The sequence below is a fragment of the Zootoca vivipara genome, chromosome 12 (assembly GCF_963506605.1).
Source record: "Zootoca vivipara chromosome 12, rZooViv1.1, whole genome shotgun sequence".
Lineage (NCBI taxonomy): Eukaryota > Metazoa > Chordata > Lepidosauria > Squamata > Lacertidae > Zootoca > Zootoca vivipara.
The window spans coordinates 24,549,873-24,571,312 of NC_083287.1; the positions used below are offsets into that span (position 1 = coordinate 24,549,873).

Genomic DNA, 21,440 nt, shown 5'->3' on the forward strand with positions numbered 1-21,440 from the left:
TGTACATAAACCATGTCAGTTCATCCTATTTTTTATTTTTATCATTTTAAATCTTGGGAGCCATGAGAGCTAATACTCCAGTGTGTAAGGTTTCTAGACTTCTCATTACACAACTTTGTACTGCAGAATGTGACCTTTCAGTCCTTGAAATATAAGCACTGTTGGGTTTGCTAAAATTTGAGAACCTGCAGGTGATGCCGTATTGGCTTTTATGGTGCCCTGATGATCTAGCGCCATGATTAACTCGCTATGCAGATAGTATGTAGATGCCTTTGCACATATTTGGAATAAATATATTTCTACCTTTCTGTAATATATCTAACATTTTTCTAATCTTTTGCATGAATAATGAGTGCTTTTTAAAATTGCTACAAAATAAGATTATAAGCATGCTTCTAATAAATTTTCTTTGCAATTCTGATATAAATTCTACTGTACACTTTTTGTCAATTTGAGATAATTGGTAAGTTTTATATCTTCTCCTTAATCTTCTGCTTTGTGCTAAGAAATGCCAAAATCTTAACAGTACTGGATGCAATCACTTGCAAAACATGGTTGAGTAAATTCATATGTTCATTGTCATCTTTTTCTATGCAGGTAATGAACTAGGCATTCCAGAAGAAGAACTGATAGAAGTGTCTGAAGTTGATGAGGGCTTTTACTCTAGGGCTCCTTCTACCACAAATCATTCTGCTTTCAGCAGCAACACCAGTAACAAGACTCAGCTAAGCAAGAGTCAGCGGAGGTCTGGAGGAAGCAAGGTTGGAGGAAAAGAAAAAGAAACTGTTGGTGAAGCCCACAAAGATCACCTGTCTCGTAAACAAAACCAGCGAGCAATGAGTGAGAATTTAGAGCTTCTGTCTTTAAAGAGACTGACCCTGACTAGCAGCCAATCTCTGCCTAAGCCAGGCAGTCATAGTTTGGCTAGAACTAGCACTACTCTTTTTAGCAAATCCTTTGAGCAGGTCAGTGGTGGTGTAGTCCCAAATAATCACCACAGTGGCACAGAAGCAAACAGATTTTCAGTCTGTAGTCTGCAAGAGGAGAATCTGATTTTTGGAGCCGACAGAATAGAACTTCCTATTTCAAGCAAACAGCCAAATCAGCAACGACCACCTACCATCAGCATAACTTTGTCAGCAGACTAAGGAGCATCTGACTAATTTGTCAGTATAAGAGATTCTGTTGCTAGTACTATAGCCCTGATACCCTTAATTTTTTTTTTTGAGATGTCTAAATTGCAAGTTTTAAGGATTGCAGTGTTTAAAAAGAATAGGGTAGACAATTCTAAGTATTTTATAATAATGATGTCACAGTCTTTGAGATTCTTAATTTGAGGATTGACATTTGTAATAGTACTACAATAGGGTTTGTACTGAAAATCTAGTACATGATGAACCTGTACCAGGGAAATTTTTAAAATATGGGTTGTGCTGCTCGTGCAAGCTTCAGTTACATGTTTTTGGTGAACAATGGGTTGCAAACCAGAATATATGTGCCATTTTACTACTCATAGTAAAATCTTTTTGTCTGGTGCCCCCCACAAGAGGATGCTTATTTTATATTCATCAAAGCAATTTTAGGAGTTCACTCAATGCAGTAGCTTGTAATGAAAAAAACATATTTGGAAGTAAATCAGAATTCTGGATAGAGGTCATTGTGTTAAGTTCGAAACATTGAAATCTATGTTTTCTGGTTTCTGAAGACACCTGCAACAAACATTTTCCAAAATATAGTGTGTATATCCGATCCATAGAGGCGGAAATGAAGCTTTGCTATCTTTTTAGGCACACTAGCCCTATTCTCGTATTTAGAACAAATACAAAGATCAAAATTTGTGCTGAGCTGCCCCCTGGTATGTTTGACCCAGCTGCTATTCTGTTGAATGCCACATGTGTATGCGGACTTAAATACATGGAGCTCAATTCTTGTATTGCCCTATCTGTACAGCTTGATTGTGGTGGTTCACAGATCAGTATACTGTGCATGTACATCTCTACGTAAACTTGAAATATAGTGTGCACAAGCAAGCATGAAGCAGGATGGTGTGACCCAAATTCTTCCCATTTCATGTGCATTTCAAACATCAGCACAGGGCTGCTTTTTCCAGTTTTAATTTTACACGACAGGTGAATTCATAAAGTGACAAACTTTCCTTCCCTATTCAGAGCCTGTAAATCAACACAAGAAACATTGGTTTCTAGTTTCCACTGAGTTGTTAGGTTTTAACAAAATCATGCATCTTGAAGGTTTCAGAAGCTTTAATATTTCAATTAAACTAAAGTATGGAAGTAGATCAACTGTTTATATAATCACTCATTTCTTGCACTGAGCCAGTTTTAAGAGTGAAATTGTGAGCCTTATTTATATGGGTAGTGGGCTGTGTTGGAACAGATGTACCCATTAAATAATTTGGAAGGGCAAATTAATATTTGTTTTTGTTTCCCTGAAAGTATAAAACAGGCATCTCAAACTTCGGCCTTCCAGATGTTTTGGACTACAATTCCCATCTTCCCCGACCACTGGTCCTGTTAGCTAGGGATCATGGGAGTTGTAGGCCAAAACATCTGGAGGGCCGAAGTTTGGGGATGCCTGGTATAAAACAAATCTGACATTGGTACAATGGTTTTTTTAAATGACCTTGTTACAGACTTCAAGGTCATTTCCATGGGCTTCTGTGAAAGGTGTTTCTGTTCATGGGGGTATGTTGTGAATCCTCCCACTTCTGCACTCCCCCCCCAAACTAGATTCAGATGGACTTTTTGGAGATTGTTGGTTGGATGTGAGGGGGGGGGGAGAAGGGAGGAATCAATGGCACACCCCAGTGTAAGCAGGTGTGCCTTGTGTTTATGGAATCTGGCTCTAAGGTGTAATCTCCAAGTGTAACAAAAGCTGTACCTATGTCCTCCCATCCTCTCTAGTTAGTATTAAATTTCAGCTAAAGTACATTTCAACTCAGAACTGCATAATAGTATATAATTTGGTTCTCTTGTGCTCCATTAGCTTTATGCTTTAAGTCACAAGCAGGTGAAAACCTTGTGAATATAAGGGCTGGATATAAAGTAAGAATATTAGTTAGATCAAACTTAAGTCCCATTAATTTCAATGGGTATCATCAGAAATTGTACCATCAATTCAAAGGGATTGTCTTCTCTTAATTTCTAGAAATCTATGTTCTCTAACCAAAATTAGCAGCTTTTATCTAACTGAACTAGATAGTTTCAAAAAAATATTTGCCCCCTCAACAGAATGAAATTTAAACTCGTGGGCCTCTATTTTTTTAATCACTGATTGACTTATCATAACAGTATTATACTTGACCTTTTACAAGCGAAAGCATCTACAGTTTTCACCATATTTTACTGGCTTTTAATATTTTATCTAGTATAGGTAGAAGAGAATAACTTTTATACAGGAATATATAGCCATTGTAAATTAAAGTGAGCTAAACTTCTTCCTATGACTATTTAAAATGCCATAAGATACAATATTATGTTTTTTAAAAATGTTTACAGTGATGTAGTTTTGGAACAGTAGTTGATACTTTTGTTTTAATGAAAATGTTATTATTATTATTTTGCACATTTAAGTAATCTTATTCTAGAGTTACACCATAAACTGCCAGAAAGGTTAAAATAACACATATCTATATACTTCAGTTAGCAATCAGGCTTGTTGCTCAAAGTAACTTTGAAATAGGATATATGAGTTTTCATATTTCCTCCATGATACATCCTGATACAAGAAGAGATTTTCTGTAGATGTGCAGTTATATTTATGTATGATCCAAAGTACAGCTGGAGTGGACAGCTACGTATGTTTCAGACATACTTAAGTATGAACAAAATCAAAGGCAGACAGGCATTTTGATCAAAAACAATTCTTCATAAATATTGTTAGCCTTCAAAGGCAACCTGCACTTCTATAAGCCATGAAAGGGTGATTTGTATAATCCTACCTGTATGGAATAGTGATTTGGAATATTTTAAATAATTCTCATAAATAATTCTCATTCTCTTTTTCCCACTCTGGCCTTATGATACAAGTATTTAAATTGCACAATCTGTAAAGTATTCTCTTGAACTTTGTCCCAGTTTGCTCAAAATGCCTACTATGATCTTGGACCTGGAAAATTATCACATAACAATGAGGTTTATAATGCCTGGGACCTTTAGACTTGTATAACATAATTTTATTTGGCGAGTGGCAGTTTCCATTCTGAAATAACATTGTGTTGCTCACTTTCACATTTCAAACCAGCTCTGGAATATAAAAGCTACTTTTGCTTTGTTAGATAATTACATTTTATCAGTACTGAAACATTCTTGTGGTTCGGGCAATTGAAAACTAGGCTTCAAAAACCTTTGCTAAATAATAAATGTTTTAGGGAGGTTGCTTCTGTGACTGGATGAATGTTATCTACTATTTAAATTACACAAAAAATAAATAAAAACAAACTGTACTTGGTTCATTTATTAACTCATTGCTGAGTTTGAATTCTACTGAAAGTCAGTTGAACTAACACTTGTCACATAGTGAGACAATTAAAACATAGTTGGGTTGCCTTTGTTAAGACTTTATTGTGGTGGCTAATAGTTGTTTTCTTTAAAAGAAATTAATGAAAAAATTGAAGACCACAACTTGGGAAGAACACGTACTGAAAGATTTTAGCAATCTTATTGAGGGAGCCAGCCTTTGATCAGATACATAAAATTTATGAATGTATCTTTCAGTGATGGGTACATATTTTTCATGTTTTGGTTTTTAAATAGGCTAATTTCTTTCTCTGAATCTTTACTGCATCCTTTTGCATAGTTCCACTTTTGAAAACAATGGGCTCTATGTATATTTTTAATAACTTGCTTATTACAGGGAAGACTTAACACCAGTTGATACATTGTTCCTTAACAATATGACAAAGATTAAATTAAGTGTGCCACTTTCTCTTTTGTACTGTAGTTTGTGAATATTTTCTGTTTTGGTAACAAAATGCTTGTTTTGTATAGTTTAATAAATAAATTGCTTACCTAGAATTCACATTCCTAAAATAAAGAGTCTGGTTTGTTGTTGTTTTAATATCCAACAGGGGTCTTGGTTTCTGAGATTATGTACACTGTGAATACTTACGTGTACAGTGGTGCCTCGCTAGACAAATTTAATTCGTTCCACGGGTCTTTTCTTATAACGAAAAATTCGTCTAGCGAATCCCATAGGAATGCATTGAAATTTTTTGGATATATTTTTTTGCCCATAGGAACGCATTAATTGAATTTCAATGCATTCCTATGGGAAATCGCGATTCGCTAGACAAATTTTTCATAAAACGAATTCGTCTAGCGAGGCAACCTCCACTCGAAAAATCATTTCGTTAAGCGGAAATTTTGTTAAGCAGGGCATTCGTTAAGCGAGCACCACTGTATTGAAATTATGCTTCTTGGTTGTGGTGTGATTTTTGAAATTGTAGCCAAGATTCAGTATTTACCACTTTTAATGCAATTAAAGTATCACCACAAACACCATACCTTATTTAAACCGTGCCTATTAATACTTCAGATACACCCACACACACACCAGTATATATATATATATTCCATAACATCCTTTGTATTTGTTGTCAAAACCTCACATATATAAAGCAAATACAACCTCCAGTATGTTACTACTGGATCAGAATTTTATAATAATTTGTGAACCCACTAGCAGTGGTGCAGGAGGGAATCAGACTGAAAATAAGAGATACGAGACGAGTTTCTATTGAAATAAGACTACTTTATTTACAGAATAGTAAGTTTGGTGCGGCACAGCGCAGGGATCTGGTCATTGAGCCCATTTGCTGGTTGATGTGTTCTACTCAATGCAGTTGGCAGATCCACTAAGAATTGGGGGTTACATCTTTCAACAGAATTTTACCTCATCAGTTATCACTGCTCTTGTACTGTATTAGAATTTTATCCTTTGTGGTCAACCCAATTAGGTGGTTCCAAGATGGCTAAATTGTGAGTAAACTTTTGAGCCTTGATCTTTCTGCTCCCTTCCCCCAAAGTTTTTATCTTCCTAGTAAGAACTGTAATTTAGCTTTTCCCTCCTGTGCAGCTGCATCCATTTTTCTCAAGTTCATGCATAAAATAAAACCAATGGGTAAAATAAATTCCAATCTTCATGGTTTGAAGCACAAAAGAGACTAAGATGAATGTAGGATTTCTTCTCAAAAACACTTCCTAATGTGGTAAAAATGGTTCCTTATCCCAGTACTTTCCTTTGCAGTATTGCTAGGCTAAAAAGATTGTATGATTAGTGCACATGCTAATGGACAAATAAAATGTGATGATTACATAAACTTTTTGTTATGTAAACAGCTACTGCAGGGACTGTGGAGAGAGTTTAAACTCCCCCCCCCCCCAAGGCAGGATCCCAACTAAAATCACCTCCCAGCTTTTTGCAGCTTCTTGAGTTGAGTTGCTCCTAGTAAAGTCAGAAGCTCTTGACCAGGGGTCCCCAGACTTACTGCGCAGCGGGCCGGAGGGTAGGGGAGTGCGCGGGCCGGAGGGCGGGGGAGTGCGCGCTCGTGCGCATGCGCACACGGGCGGGGAAAAATCGCCAAAAATCGCTTGTGCGCATGCGTATGGGCCTCCCCCGACCCGGAAGTGCATCGGAAATGACCTCTTCTGGGTCGGGAGAGGCCCATACGCATGCGCACAAAGGATTTTCGGCGATTTTTTGTCAATTTTTAAGATCGGCGCCGCGCCATAAGAGCGGGTGGCGGCAGCGGGTGGCGTCGTGGGCCGGATTGGGAGGCCAATTGGGCCGCATCCGGCCCGGGGGCCGTAGTTTGGGGACCCCTGCTCTTGACCCTTTGGGTATTGGATGATATAAGTCATAGATCAGGCATGCCCAAACTGCGGCCCTCCAGACGTTTTGGCCTACAACTCCCATGATCCCTAGCTAACAGGACCAGTGGTCAGGGATGATGGGAATTGTAGTCCAAAACATCTGGAGGGCCGAAGTTTGGGGATGCCTGTCATGTTCAGCCTGTGAAACAGATGGCACGCCGTGCGCTGCTCTGGTTCGCCAGAAGCAGCTTTGTCATGCTGGCCACATGACCCGGAAGCTGTCTGCGGACAAATGCCGGCTCCCTCGGCCTATAGAGCGAGATGAGCGCCGCAATCCCAGAGTCGGACACTGACTGGACCTGATGGTCAGGGGCCCCTTTACCTTTACCTAAATGGATGACCAATGTTTTATGTAAACTAGATTAGGAAGAGTTGCTTATTAAAAGGTGGCCTATAATGGTGGTACAGCATTACATTTATATATTCCAACCGATCACAAACTATGTAAGGCCCCTTAATTTTAAGTGTGAGAGTTGCCTTAAAGCAGGCACGTCCAACTCTATAGAGACTGTGATCTACTCTCAGTATGAGACTGGCAGTGATCTACCCATTGTCATTTTTTTTTTTTAGAGTGGAGGGCCCACAGTTGCTGAGCTTTTTTTGGGGAGGTCTAACCAGAGTTGTTGAGCTTTTTTATGGGGGAAAGCCCAGAGTTGTTATGGCAAATTTTCTTTATGTTCTTTCATTTCAATAGGCAGTTTTGGGTAAATAGGGAAAAACAACAACTCAAGAGTGTTCCTAGTTTCTTAAGGACATAATTGAAAATGCTAATCTATGTGAAGGTGGGTGACTATTGTGTCAGGATTGCAGTGTTTTTACAGCTGCAAAGGTTCTATGTAGATAGTTGTGTGTATGCAGGAAGCGAACATTTGTGCAAATGTCCAGTCTGACAGGATTTGCTGATATACAGTCTGGTTTTATTCAGTACAGAGGGTTGGATTCAGACTTGTTGCACTTAAGTTCCCAATGAAATCAAATAACGACGCAAGATCCAAAGGAAAGCATTCCAAAAGCACTAAACATTATTAATGAATATGGGAAGGTGGTAGGTCTTAAAATAAATTATGGGAAAACCATGCTGTTAACTAAAAATATGGATAAGAAAGAAAAGGAGGAATTGCAAGAACACACAGGTCTAGAAATAAGAAAGAAGGTAAAGTATTTAGGGGTCTGGATAACAGCAAAGAGCCTAAACCTATATGAAGACAACTATAAAAAAGCTTGGAACGAAATAAAAAGAGAGATGGAACAGTGGAGCAAACTACATCTATCACTATGGGGTAGAATATCAGTGGTAAAAATGAACATATTTCCAAAATTAATGTATTTGTTTCAAGTTATACCAATATTGGGGGGGAGTGAAATGCTTTGCCGAGTGGAAAAAAGATATAACCAAATTTATATGGAATGGTAAAAGACCACGCATTAAATACCAGCTTCTTACAGACAAAAAAGAAAGTGGGTTTTTCACTCCCTAATCTGGAGTTATACCATGCAGCAGCTGGACTGGTTTGGGTAAAAGAATGGATAACCTTGGAGAATCCAGAACTGCTAGACCTGGAAGGAGTAGGAAATCATTTTGGATGGCATTCTTATCTGCTACATGAGAAGGTTAAAGTCCACAGGAGATTCTTAAACCATCTAATAAAAAAATCATTATATATAATTTGGGCAAAGTATAAAGGAATTCTAGAAACAAAGATTCCCCTATGGAAATCACCGATAAATGTAATAACAGTGAAAAAATTAACCATGGAGGAGAAATTAGCCACGTACCATGACTTATTGAAATTCGAACAAAATGAACTTAAATTAAAAGAGTATGATGATATAAAAAATTACCTCTCGGATTGGCTTCAATTTTTCCAAATTAAGCAAAATTTTAATGAAGATAAAAAATTGGGAATTGCTAAAGAAAAATCCAAATTTGAAAAAGCATTGATGAATAAAGAAGGAAAACACATTTCACGTATATATGATCTGTTGCTGGAGTGGGAGCTCATGGAAGAGCAAACTAAATCAGTAATGGTGAAGTGGGCCCAGGATTTTGTCTATAACGTCCTCATGGAGCAGTGGGAAAGGCTGTGGAGAGTGGATTTAAAATTTACCGCCTGTTATAATGTGAAGGAAAACATCTTAAAAATGATGTACAGGTGGTACCAAACACCAGATAAATTATCTAAAATGTACAAAAATCAATCAGATAGATGCTGGAGGTGTAATACCGAAATAGGAACACAAATACATATGTGCTGGAAATGTCCAAAGATGTGTAAATATTGGAGTGAGATCTATGAAGAACTAAAGAAAATGACAAAAACCACATTTAAAAAGAAACCAGAAGTGTTCCTCCTAAACATAATTCCAGAAAACATTAAAGGAGCCAACAGAATACTATTAATGTATGGAATAGTAGCGGCAAGAATATTAGTCGTAAGAAACTGGAAAACTAGCAACACACCCAGCATACTTGAATGGCAATGTTTAATGAAAGAATATGCACAGCTAGCAAAATTCACTGGAAAAGTAAGAGGGCAGACAAAACAAAAGATAAAAAAGGAATGGAGGATTTTTGATGATTATATAACGAATAACAAGATATCTAAAATCCAACTGACAGAATACAAGTAAACCTAATGTAAATAAAGGAATAAACAATGATGTAAATAGGTTAAGAATTGTGCGATACAAGAAGGCTAATATTTATAAATTGCAGAGAGGTAAACGAAGTCAAAATAGAAGATACATAAATGATGTTTATTTAATGACTTTTTTTAGAGAGAGTTTTTTCTCTCTTTATCTTTTACTTGCATTTGTGTGTCTTGCTTCCATGTTTTCTGATCTTTCTTCTTATACATTTGTTCCCACAATGCTCTTTTTTTTTGTAAAAGAAGCATGTGGGTGAAGATTGTTTACTTTTTGTCACTATGTTGTTTGTTAATGTTTTTAACAAGAAAACCAATAAAATCCTTTAAAAAAATGAAATCAAAGGGACAAGTTAACCATCACTCAGGTTCCACTAAAATCTGTGGGACACAAGTTCAGTTACTTTAAGTCTGAACCCAAATCAGAGGAACTAAGTTGGTCTGGAAGCTATTGAAAAATGTATTGGCTGAACATGTTCCAGTTGGTCTCTCCAGGAAAATCATGTGGAAGAAAGAAACCAAGAGCAGGCATGCAATGGGAGGAAAGCCATCCAGCTTCATGATCATGTACCAAATGGTTTCATAAATAGGAACAAAACTTGTGTAATTCCATCTCTAAGAAAGGGCAGGTGCACATGGAATCCCATTCACATGGATACTTTTTCTTTAAACACCAAATAGGAGTCCATTTTACTGTATCTCAGGTAACAGCACTGATTTCTTAAAAATGAGATGGATGTTGAAAAGTCTAAATTCTCTTTCTTTATAGATGAGTAATGTGTCTGATGTTCTGTTTCATTTTGTGGAAAGCACCCCCCCCCAAAAAAAAACCTTTCAGAAAGCATCTCAAAACAACAGTGGAATGCTGAGTAATCAGATGTAATTAGAACTCATCCTATATTTATTCCAAAATGTGTTCCTGTAACATCACAAGGCACTATATCTGATAGAGTATTGGTACTCCACAGCTCAAATTCCTGGCCTGAACTATGCACTTCTTGAGCACATGTGCTTTGCTTTCTGGTAATCCTGCTTTTGCGTCAAAGCCAGGATTAGAATGAACAAACAGGTGAGGAAGAAAGCAAAGCAAAGGGAAATTAAAATTAGAACAAGATCTTCTAATGTGCAAAACATAAGCCATCTGGGGATTTTAACTTGGTTTTAGATTCTTAGCGATTGGGGAGCTGCCCAGGGAATTAGTGATTGCTAAGGATTGTAGAACACTGTAAATCTCTACACCAAATTGCACTAGAGGGGATTTTTAAAAATTACTCTAACAATTTAGATAAAGTTGCCATTAGTGTCTAATTAAACTAATTCTTAGATGTTGTGCAGAATGGACTCCTTTCCATTAGTGCATAAGTAGTTCAGTATTCATGAAACCTGAGTGTGTACAAGCTAGCCTACTTTACAAAGGGGAAATGAATATTCATTGCACTGCTCACTTTGGCCTCACACTCTGCCTATAGCTGGCATGTGGCTATCGGAAAGTTGCCATAAGGGAATGTAGGCCTCAAGCTCATAAGGGTCCTCACCCCTGATGTAATCCTCCCACATTCTAGTCAAATTTCACAACATTCCTACTGCTTAGCCACTCCAAAACCCGAGATGGGAATTTTCCTGTTCCCCCAGCTCAAGCCTCATAAATAACTTCAAGAAGTTAAAATAGTGGTTGCTGCTATTACTGCCCCTTCCATGTTGCGGTTTGTTCTTTTGTGCTTAATTGCTAATTAGAGCCTATACGCTGCCAATTTATTCCTGTATGTACTGTATAGGCACAAATACATGAGCCAAAATGCACTGCCCAGTTTCACTGCTGACAATAGGGCCTATAGCAGGCCTAACTACCCTATGGCTGTCCAAATATTGTTGGCCTCCAGCTCCCATCAGCCCCCGTCAACAAGGCCAATGGTCACAGATGACAGGAATTATACTTCATCTGGAGGGCCTTGATTAGTCAGCCCAGCCCACAGAGTTCCTTACAGCTGGAGCAGAAAGTGTCGGGTTATTATGATGAAAGCGAGGAGCTACTCAAAGAATATGAGTTTTTCTGCACTGTTTATAAGCTTTCCATCCACCTGCTTTGTCCTATCTCCCTTCTCCTGGATCCACATCATAACAGAAAGAGACTTCCTTAGGCCAAGGTAGAAAAATTGTTTTTTCCTACAATGCTTTCTAAGTGATGCATTCCGATGAGGGGTAAGACTTCCAAGACCCCCTGCACTTATGTCCACTTCTAAGGACAGTGTCAATTAGATTAGCTTTTTAAATATGTATTCAAAGAGAATACAGCAACCCATCATATATTTTGAAAAACTGTAAAATTAACATTTGAAATCATCAGATTTGAAATCACGGGATTAGAAGATTCAAAACAGGTGCTTTCCCCATTAAAATAGATTTTGTTGTAACCGTCATACAAGGATAGCCTTGCCATATTGTTTAAAACCATACAGAATGCTGCAGCACAATGTTTTGATGCCATATGGAAACATCAAAATGCACAGCAGCAGCCAGCTCTTAAGCTGAATAGATGGAAACTTTTCATGTTGGCTTGAGAAGTTTCCCAGTGGATTAATCTATGTAGCATCAAATCACCTCACAGTACCAACTCATTGTACTATAGGTGGTCACATGAAAGAGAAAATACTTTGAGTGAGTGAAACTCTCATAGCCAATATTGTCACAAAACTCAGTACAGTAGACGCTCGGGTTGCAAACGTGATCCGTGCGGGTGGCATGCTCGCACGCGCGGGTCACGATTTAGCACTTCTGTGCATGCGCGAGTGCCGAAACCCGGAAGTAACCAGTTCCGGTACTTCCGGGTTCGGCGCGGTGCGCAACCCAAAAACACACAACCTGAAGTGTCTGTAACCCGAGGTATGACTGTATGTGTTTTGTCATTTCTATATGCATGTTTCAGACACTATTCATTTTGTCCAAAACCATTTTTCTTTTGCAGCACAAGGTGGACTTGAGTCAAACAATGCTGTGTGCAATAAATCCCCCACCCCCACCTTGTATGCCTAGTATATGTGTATTAAGAACACTGGTTATGACTAATTTCTACGGCACATGAGCTGGTAAATAAATGAAACTTGTGTATTTTTTAACACTAATATCCCTTTTAACAAGCAAGGATCTTTGCTCCACTATAATTATTGGAATCTGGTTATCATAATAATGATATATTAACAGCTAGAGAATCTTTAATTTCTTAAATTACAAAATATATGGAACAGACAGCACTGGGCTGAAAACTAATCCATTTGTATAAACAGAAACCATTGCTTTTTGTGTGGTGTGAAAACTTGTTACAATAGCTAATTATGGTTTGCAATTACTTTTTGAGCACTCTGTAATTTTGGTCTTAGATAAGGGTATAAAGGGAATTTTCTGCATATTCATATGCTGATGGTAGCTGCAGTTCTTATAATATAGCCTCAGCTATCTGGAACTTCCTTATCTATATTTTCCCTGTGGGAAAATATCCCCTTCCTCTCACATCCCCTTCCTTGCCTAACAGCCCTGCTGGCAGTCAGATCTTACTATCTAGTACAGTAGTTGCTGCCACCACTCTTTTTTTTTAGTCACCTTCAGCCCTAGAAACAAGAGAGAAACAATGACTTTTAGAAGACATCTGAAGGCAGCCCTGTTTAGGGAAGTTTTCAATGTTTGATGTTTTATTGTGTTTTTAATATCCTGTTGGAAGCCGTCCAGAGTGGCTTCCAAATGGGCGGGGTATAAGTAATTATCATCATCATCATCCAAGTACCAGTAATTGTTAAAGACAAGAATCCTAGACCAGCACACACCACGGCTCCAACCAATCCTTTGCAATTTGCACAAACATAAAGCCAGCTCTCCAGCCCTCTGTTTCTTCCTGAGAGAATAAGGCAAATTTCTGGTTTTACCACTCTGGCCTTTGACTTACAATAGTGTGGAACCAAAGGGTGAGGATGTGAGGATTCCCAAAGCCTGAGGGGCAATCACACACTGATTCTAGTAGCTCAATTGTGGAACTTTACTAGAAATAACAGGTGGGGGAAAGCAGGCAACAGGTCAAACAGAATACAAAATAAGTTGAGCACTGTGGCTCCACAACTAAACTATTCTTGGTAGGGCCAGCCCACGGAATGGGTGGAAGCAGCTGTTTTTGGTGGAGGAATCCTGCTGGGTGGTGCCCCTTCTGGTAAGCAAAACTTTGGTTGGGGAGCGACAGGGAAGGCAGCACCTTCCCATTTCTCCTCAGGCAGCAAAATGGGATGAGCTGCCCCTGAATTCTGACCTGTCCACTTTTGTATACTATATCTAGTCTGAATAGGGCATGAGGAGAATCAACTTCCTGGTGGTTTGGGAGACGTGGCCTAGATCCCTTGTAATGAGATGGAACAAAGCTGCAAGGGAACACTGGCTTTTAAATGCTCTCTCTGCTGTCAATGGAGGGTGTGTGTCCTTTGGCTCTTTCTGGCCAATCAGAGACAGAGACAGAGACAGAGAGAGTTAGCTTGGCTTAGTGAACTGGTGAGCCCATGAAATCAGAGTCTGTGTCACTTCCCGCTACAAAGAGGTACAGTAATATTTATGGCTGAAATCCTACATGTTAGGGATTTAAAATGTTTTCTTGGAGGGGGGGGGGGACCAAAGGTATTTTAACCACTTTATCTAAAGCCCAGGTGTGCTCTCATTTACAGGGCAGAGGAATGCTGTAGCTGGGGGAGTTTGCAATTTCCCCACTCCCTATCTGTCTCACCCTTCTGGTTTACATCACTCCCCCCACTGCTATTTGCCCTTCAAGGCAAAATATACAGGTACGCATACGTCTTCCTTCATAGTGCTAAAAGAGCTAAAAGTGACTGGGAGAATATTTCAACCATGAAAATGCTGTGTGCAGAAGGATTGGCTGTGTCCTGCTGTGAATTCTGAAATAGTCTGAAGGCTTGAGAAAGTACAAATGTTATAGATATAGATGTCTTATTTGACACTTGAAACTTCTACAGAGGATGTCCGCTTACACACTGCCAAGAGGAAATGCATCCTCCCCAAAAAGAGAGGGGACAAATTTGCATACATGGAAATTTAGAAATGATTACTATTGTTTAAGTAGAAATACATAATACATCTCACCATATTAGAGAAGACTGATCAGGTCTGCCTATGAGGCCCCTGCTCTCCTTTCTTTTACTAATTATATATAGTGTGTCACAGTGGCCTGGGTGGGCTACTTCAGAGTAACGACTCCACACAGCTCTGCATTTTATCCTTTTATTGGTGCTGTGTATTTACAGTGCTAAAGGCAGTGCTATTTACAGAGAGTGGCACATCTTGTCAGTCTTCTTCAGTACCTCCGAATGGAGGTTGGCGCGTTTTCCTCCAGCATAAAAGCTTGGGGAGACCCAGCCTCTTCCCACGACGTTTCTTGCGCAATTCCGGGGTCGGCGGGATCGGCCTTCCCCCCTTGCTCCCCCCTTCCTGTTCCCCCTTGGGCAGTGGCTCCGCTACCTTGCCTGAGCCTCGGACACCACTTCCTGCTTCTCCACTTGAGGCGGAACTCTCCCTGCTTTCCCCAGCGCTCGGAGATGGGCTGGAGCTCAAGATGGGAGGGACCTCCCGGTATCCCCTGTCCCTCACATCCACCCCCCTCCCAGGCTCTCCTTCTCCCCTCCCTAGGGGCCCCGAGGGTGCCGGGGACGACTGAAAACGTAAAAAAATCCGTGTTGTCAGAGCCCGTGGGTGTGAAAACCTCCCCCCAATCCAGCAAGCTTCCTCCTTCCCCCTGAGAAGACGGAAAGCCCAAAAAGTCCGTTGCGTCAGAGCTGGTGGGAGTAAAAATATGCTGCCAGTCCTCCCCTGCCTCTGACGTGGTGGACCTCGGAGAAACCCACACCTCTTCCTCAGGATCCTCAAACTCCGCTTCCCACCGCCATGGAGAACTGCTCTCTGCGACCTCTTCCTCCGGCCCTTTCCCCTCTCCATCCCTTTCCATGTGCCAGGGCTTGGGCCTGTGGGGGAAGAGGGCGTGGAATTCTTCCACCAAGAATTCCTCCTGTATTTCCGTGGCTGGTACCCATGCATTCTGGGACGGCGGGGCGTCCTCCCACGCCATGAGGTACTCCAGGCCCCCCACCCCTCTTCGTGAATCAAGGATGGACGTGGCTTCATTGAGTTGCTCCCTGCCTCCCCTCTCCCCCCTCCCTCGGGGGGCTGTTCGCTTCCTTGGAACCGGCTGCTTTCCCTGTACGGCGACAGCAGCGATCTATGAAATACTGGGTGCACCCTCATGTGTTCCGGCAGTTCCAGCCTGAAGGCTACCGGATTGACCTGTTGCGTGACCGTGAAGGGGCCCAACCTTCTGGGCGCCAACTTTTTGCACCGCCCTCTGGTGGGAAGGCCCTCCGAGGACAACCAAACCTTGTCCCCCACCCTGATGACCTCCCCCGGTCGCCTGTGGCGATCTGCCCCTTTCTTGTACGCTTCCTTGGCCCTCTCCAAGTGCTCTCTGAGCTGCTGGTGCACCGTCTCCAGTTCCTCCGCCCAATCCTCTGCCTGTGGGCCCTCCTCCTCCTCCTCCTTCTCCCTCTCTGGGAAAGATCTGAGGTCGTGCCCGTAGTTGGCCTTAAAGGGCGACAGCCCTGTGGAGACGTGCACTGCATTGTTGTAGGCAAATTCTGCCAGTGGCAGGCGATCCAACCAGTCCGTTTGCCTCTGGCTGACGTAGCATCTCAGGTACTGCTGCAAAATGGCGTTGACCCTCTCCGCCTGTCCATTGGTCTGCGGGTGCCTAGCCGTCGACAAGCTGACCTCCACCTGCAGGAGGTTCATGAGCCGCTGCCAGAACCTGGAAACAAATTGGCGGCCTCGGTCTGAAATAACCCTTAAGGGTAATCCATGCAGTCTGAATACGTGGTCAACGAACAGTTTGGCCGTCTCTTCTGCGGAGACCGCCCTGGCACACAGTATAAAATGGCACATTTTGGACATGAGGTCCACCACCACCAACACTGCTGTTTTGCCCCTGGAAGAAGGCAGGTCGGTGATGAAGTCCATGGACACTACTTCCCACGGCCTGTGCGGTGTGGCTAATGGCTCCAGCAACCCTGCTGGTGCTGCTCTGACTACCTTTGCTCGCTGGCAGGTGTCACAGCCCCTTACATAGTCCCGAACATCCTCCCGCACCCCTGGCCACCAGAAGTGTCTCATGACTGAGTGGTCTTGTCCCTTCCAAAATGACCCGCCGTTGGGTTGTCGTGCATCTGCTTGAGGACCTTACCTCTGAGCTGGGTGGTGGACAGGTACAGGGCTCCCCTGTAAAAAAGCAACCCCCTTCGTTCTGCAGTCTTTTGCTTGCTCCCTCCCCCCTCGCAGATCTCTGAAGATGCGGTTGGCAAACTCATCTGCTGCCGTCAGTGCTGTGAGTTCTGCCTCGCTCACCACTGCTGCTCCGCAGGACCATGCCGACGGGGGAAACACGTGTCGGGGTGCTGGTGGCAACTCTTCCTCCATGTACTCCGGCTTGCGGGAGAGGGCATCCGCCCTGACATTCTGCTCCCCCGGTATGTAGTGGATGGAGAAGTTGAAGTGCGAGAAGAACTCTGCCCACCGTATCTGCCGCTGGTTGAGCACCCTGGGCGTTCTCCAGAACTCCAGGTTCTTGTGGTCCGTGCACACCTGAATGGGGTGCTTGGCGCCCACCAGGAAGTGTCTCCAGTGTCGAAACGCAGAATGGATCGCCAAAAGTTCCTTATCAAACACCGTGTAGTTGCACTCTGGCTGGGTCAGCTTTCTGGAGAAAAAGGCGCAGGGTCTCCACTCTCTGTTGGCATCCAGTTGCAGTAAGACCGCGCCCACCGCTCGGTCCGACGCGTCGGTCTCGACACGTAGGGGTGCGTCCTGCACCACGTGGAACAGGTTCTGGTCTGAGGCGAACACCCTCTTGAGGCCTTCGAACGCTGCTTGCGCCTCCGGTGTCCACCTGAACTTCTGCTTGCCTCTCAGGCAGTCAGTGATGGGAGCCGTCACGCGAGAGAAGTTCTTGATGAACTTCCTGTAGAAGTTGGCGAAGCCTAGGAGGCGTTGGGCATCTTTGCGCGTCCTGGGGCTGTGCCAGTCCAGGATGGCCTGCACCTTGTCCTTGTCCATCGCTAGCCCCTTGTCTGACAGCTTGTAGCCCAGGAAGTCCACCTCCTTGGTGTGAAACTTGCACTTCTCCAGCTTCACATACAGGTGGTGCTCTTTCAGGCGCTGCAACACCTCCCTGACATCCTTTACATGCTGCACTGGGTCATTGGAGTAAATAAGGATGTCATCTAAAAAGACCAAGCAGTTCTTGAAGAGGAGGGACCCCAGTACGTGGTGCATGAAGGCCTGGAAGCATGCTGAGCCCCCTTGCAAACTGAAGGGCATCACCAGATATTCAAAAGAGCCCAGAGGCGTGAACATCGTGGTCTTCCACTCATCGCCTTCCCTGATCCTGATCAAGTTGTACGCCCCCCCTCAGGTCGAGCTTGGTGAAGATCTTGCCCCTGCGTGCCGCTGTCAGCAGATCGTCCACTCTGGGCATTGGGAAAGCCACCGGTTCCATCATGCTGTTCAGGCGCCTAAAGTCCACCACCAGACGGCGCTGTTGCGTGTCTTTCTTGTCCACCCAGAAGACCGGGCTCCCCCCTGCTGCCTTGCTTTCTCTGATGAACCCCCTCTTGAGGTTCTTGTCGATGAACGCACGCAGATCCTCCAGTTCCTGGTCTGACATGGAGTACAGCTTGGCTGGGGGTAGCGTGGCCCTTGGCACCAGGTTGATCTGACAGTCAAAGGACCTGTGCGGGGGTAGGTGGTCGGACTCCGCTTCGCTAAAGACCTCCTGCAGGTCCCAATACGGTTTGGGTATCGCCTCTCTCCCCTTGACGTGCATGGTGGCCACCGTGGCTATCGGCGGCCCCTCCCCTGGTTGGCGCTGCATGCAATGTTCTAGACAAAAGTCCGATCCAAACGTGATGCATCTCTGGTGCCAACTGATGGTCATGGCGCGCCAGCCAGCTCATGCCCAAGACGATGGGGGGGGGTCTGAGATGGTGGTGACATTGAATGCCAGTGTCTCTGAGTGCCGTCCCACCGTCATTCTCATGGGGGGGGTCTGATGGGTGATGGCCCCTCCCAGCAACTCCCTGCCATCAATGGTGGAGACGTGCAGGGGAAAGTCCAGCTGCAGAAGTTGGATCTGGTGCGCTTCTGCAAAGTTTCTGGGAAAAAAGTTCGCCGAGGCGCCCGAGTCGATTAAGGCTAAGACCGTCAGGGGATATCCATTAGGGAGCATTAGCGTTACTTCTAGAACCACCCCTGCTCTGGGGGGGTGGGTGGGCTGGCGCTGCTCCTCGCTGTGCGGGTGGGTGGGCTGGGGCTTTTGTCTGCCGATCGCGCCTGGCTGCTGCCCCTTGTCTCCTGCAGCCAGGCTGTCTTGTTTCCCTGCTGTGGTGCTGCGTCAGTGGGGGAGGGCACAACCGTTCCCGCCTTCCCTTGCCATTCCCTGCGGTGGGGGCAGTTTCTGATGAGATGCTGAGGGGAGTTGCAGAGGAAGCAGTTCCCGCCCCTTCCCTCCTTGCGTCTTGGCGCCGCTGGGGTTTGAAAAGCCCCCCCCCCGCGCGCTATCAATTTGCATGGGTTCCTGGTCTGCCCCGGCCCCAGGCGTGGCCTGGGACGGCTGTTGGGGGAGTGGCTTCTGCTGCGACCGTGGGAACCAAGGCCGTGTTACGCGCGTTGTCTGCTTGTCGTTCCACCGAGATTCCTGCCTCACCCCCACCGCCAGAGCCGCTTTACTCAACTCATCCATATTACTGGGCTTCGGACCTCTCGAGAGCTCATCCTTCACATCCTCATGCAGTCCCAAATAGAACGCAGCTTCCATCGGAGGAGAGTGAAGCTCCCACCCCAGCTTGTGCACCAGCATGGTGAATTTCGCCCAATATTCGCGCACTGTCATTTCCCCCTGGCGTAAATTATGAAGTTCCTCTTTGGTATGGTCCATATGACTGTCACTCGCATACATTACTTTTAAAGCTTCTAGAAATAATTTGACATTCTTCATGCAAGGGTTTTTTGCCGCGATTAACGGTCTGAGCCACTCCCTTGCTGCTCCGCTAAGATGCTCCACTATAAACGCTACTCTGTGCGCATCATCAGGGAACTCATCATTGTGCAGCTCAAGGGCGTATAATATCTCAGTCTCAAAGCCCTGGTATTCCCTTGGGTCCCCGTTGAACTTGCTTACTAGGGTCCCCGCTCTCCTTCCCGGCAGTACTTGGAGTTGGCCCCCCCGCCCTTGTTTTTCTCCGCATCCAACTTGTTTTGGAGCTCCACCGCTAGCGTTCTTAGCTGCTGCTCTTTATCCTGTAGTGTTCTCACCTGGTCAATGAGATTCTGCCTCTCCTCCTGGCTTTTTCGCGTTTCCTCTTTGGCCGCTTTTAATTCTCCCTGTGGCTGCAACGCCAGTTGTTGCAGGTCCTGCTGGGCTTTCTCCGTGATCTGCCGCCATTTCTCCGCCTCTTGCGCGCTCATCCTGGCAACTCCAAAGTAGCCCAAAAAGAGATTCGGAGGTAGCTGTCACAGTGGCCTGGGTGGGCTACTTCAGAGTAACGACTCCACACAGCTCTGCATTTTATCCTTTTATTGGTGCTGTGTATTTACAGTGCTAAAGGCAGTGCTATTTACAGAGAGTGGCACATCTTGTCAGTCTTCTTCAGTACCTCCGAATGGAGGTTGGCGCGTTTTCCTCCAGCATAAAAGCTTGGGGAGACCCAGCCTCTTCCCACGACGTTTCTTGCGCAATTCTGGGGTCGGCGGGATCAGCCTTCCCCCCTTGCTCCCCCCTTCCTGTTCCCCCTTGGGCAGTGGCTCCGCTACCTTGCCTGAGCCTCGGACACCACTTCCTGCTTCTCCACTTGAGGTGGAACTCTCCCTGCTTTCCCCAGCGCTCGGGGATGGGCTGGAGCTCAAGATGGGAGGGACCTCCCGGTATCCCCTGTCCCTCACATCCTGGCTCTCTCACAGTAGTTTAAGACTACAATGAATCCATAGGGAAAATTGCAGTAGTCACTCCATGACTTCTGAAGCTTACCATATATTCCGGTGTATAAGACGACTGGGCGTATAAGACAACCCCCAACTTTTCCAGTTAAAATATAGAGTTTGGGATATACTCGCCGTATAAGAACCACGACCCGGCGTATAAGACGACCCCCAACTTTTGAGAAGATTTTCCTGGGTTAAAAAGTAGTCTTATACGCAGGAATATACAGTATTGTACCGTGCTAACATGGGCTGGGAAGTTATCATCTCAGTGTGGGTAGAGGGGTGGTGCGAAAGCAGTCCTGACATGCTTGCCTGTAATCAGGACTATCATTCCTAGTGTCAGACTTATAGTAGGAGTAATCTGTCTTTCTGCCAGACGGTGCGTTTCTAATTAGTCAAGAAGATTTTTGCATTTTGCTCCTGAATTACATTCTTGAACACATGCTTGCTTTTTAGATTTCCAATATAATGCCAACTTTGTGTCTTTTTAAAAACATATTAGGAATCGGGGTAGATGACTCATTTATACTTCAAATAAAACACTACAGAAGAATGTTTCTCTATAAATTAGGGGTTCTCATTAGGAATATCATTGTTGCTCATTATTTAATGATCTATATAGTGGTCTATGGAACTAGTTTGTTCAATGCTGAATTATCCAGAGTAACGTTTTGTATGTTGTCCTGCTCAACCCTGTTAAATTAATCTTATGCTGTAAAGCAGCAAGACTGACTTCAGAGGAAAATTTGTTGTAGAAATAGAATATATTCTGTCCTCAAACTCCTTTAATTTTCCTTCTACTTCAAACCACATAAACTTCACATTTTCCCCACCAGCACCATTG

The 21,440-nt window shown here is 43.7% G+C and overlaps 1 protein-coding gene and 1 long non-coding RNA gene across 5 annotated transcripts in view; one reads left to right on the plus strand and one right to left on the minus strand.

Annotated features, from left to right (window-relative positions):
- The window catches only part of HYCC1 (hyccin PI4KA lipid kinase complex subunit 1), a 30,942-nt gene extending 28,295 nt beyond the window's left edge, over nt 1–2,647 (plus strand). For 2 of the 4 annotated variants that reach the window (XM_035129120.2, XM_060280725.1), the window contains one exon: nt 598–2,647. In XM_035129120.2, coding sequence (XP_034985011.1) covers nt 598–1,148 — 551 coding nt within the window. In that variant the 3' untranslated portion in view covers nt 1,149–2,647. The remainder of the gene's footprint in view (nt 1–597) is intronic. The other 2 variants (XM_035129123.2, XM_035129121.2) reach the window with 2 other exon arrangements.
- LOC118092176 (uncharacterized) overlaps nt 1–21,440 on the minus strand; it is a 63,239-nt gene that overhangs the window by 26,947 nt on the left and 14,852 nt on the right. The gene's annotated exons all lie outside the window — the stretch shown is intronic.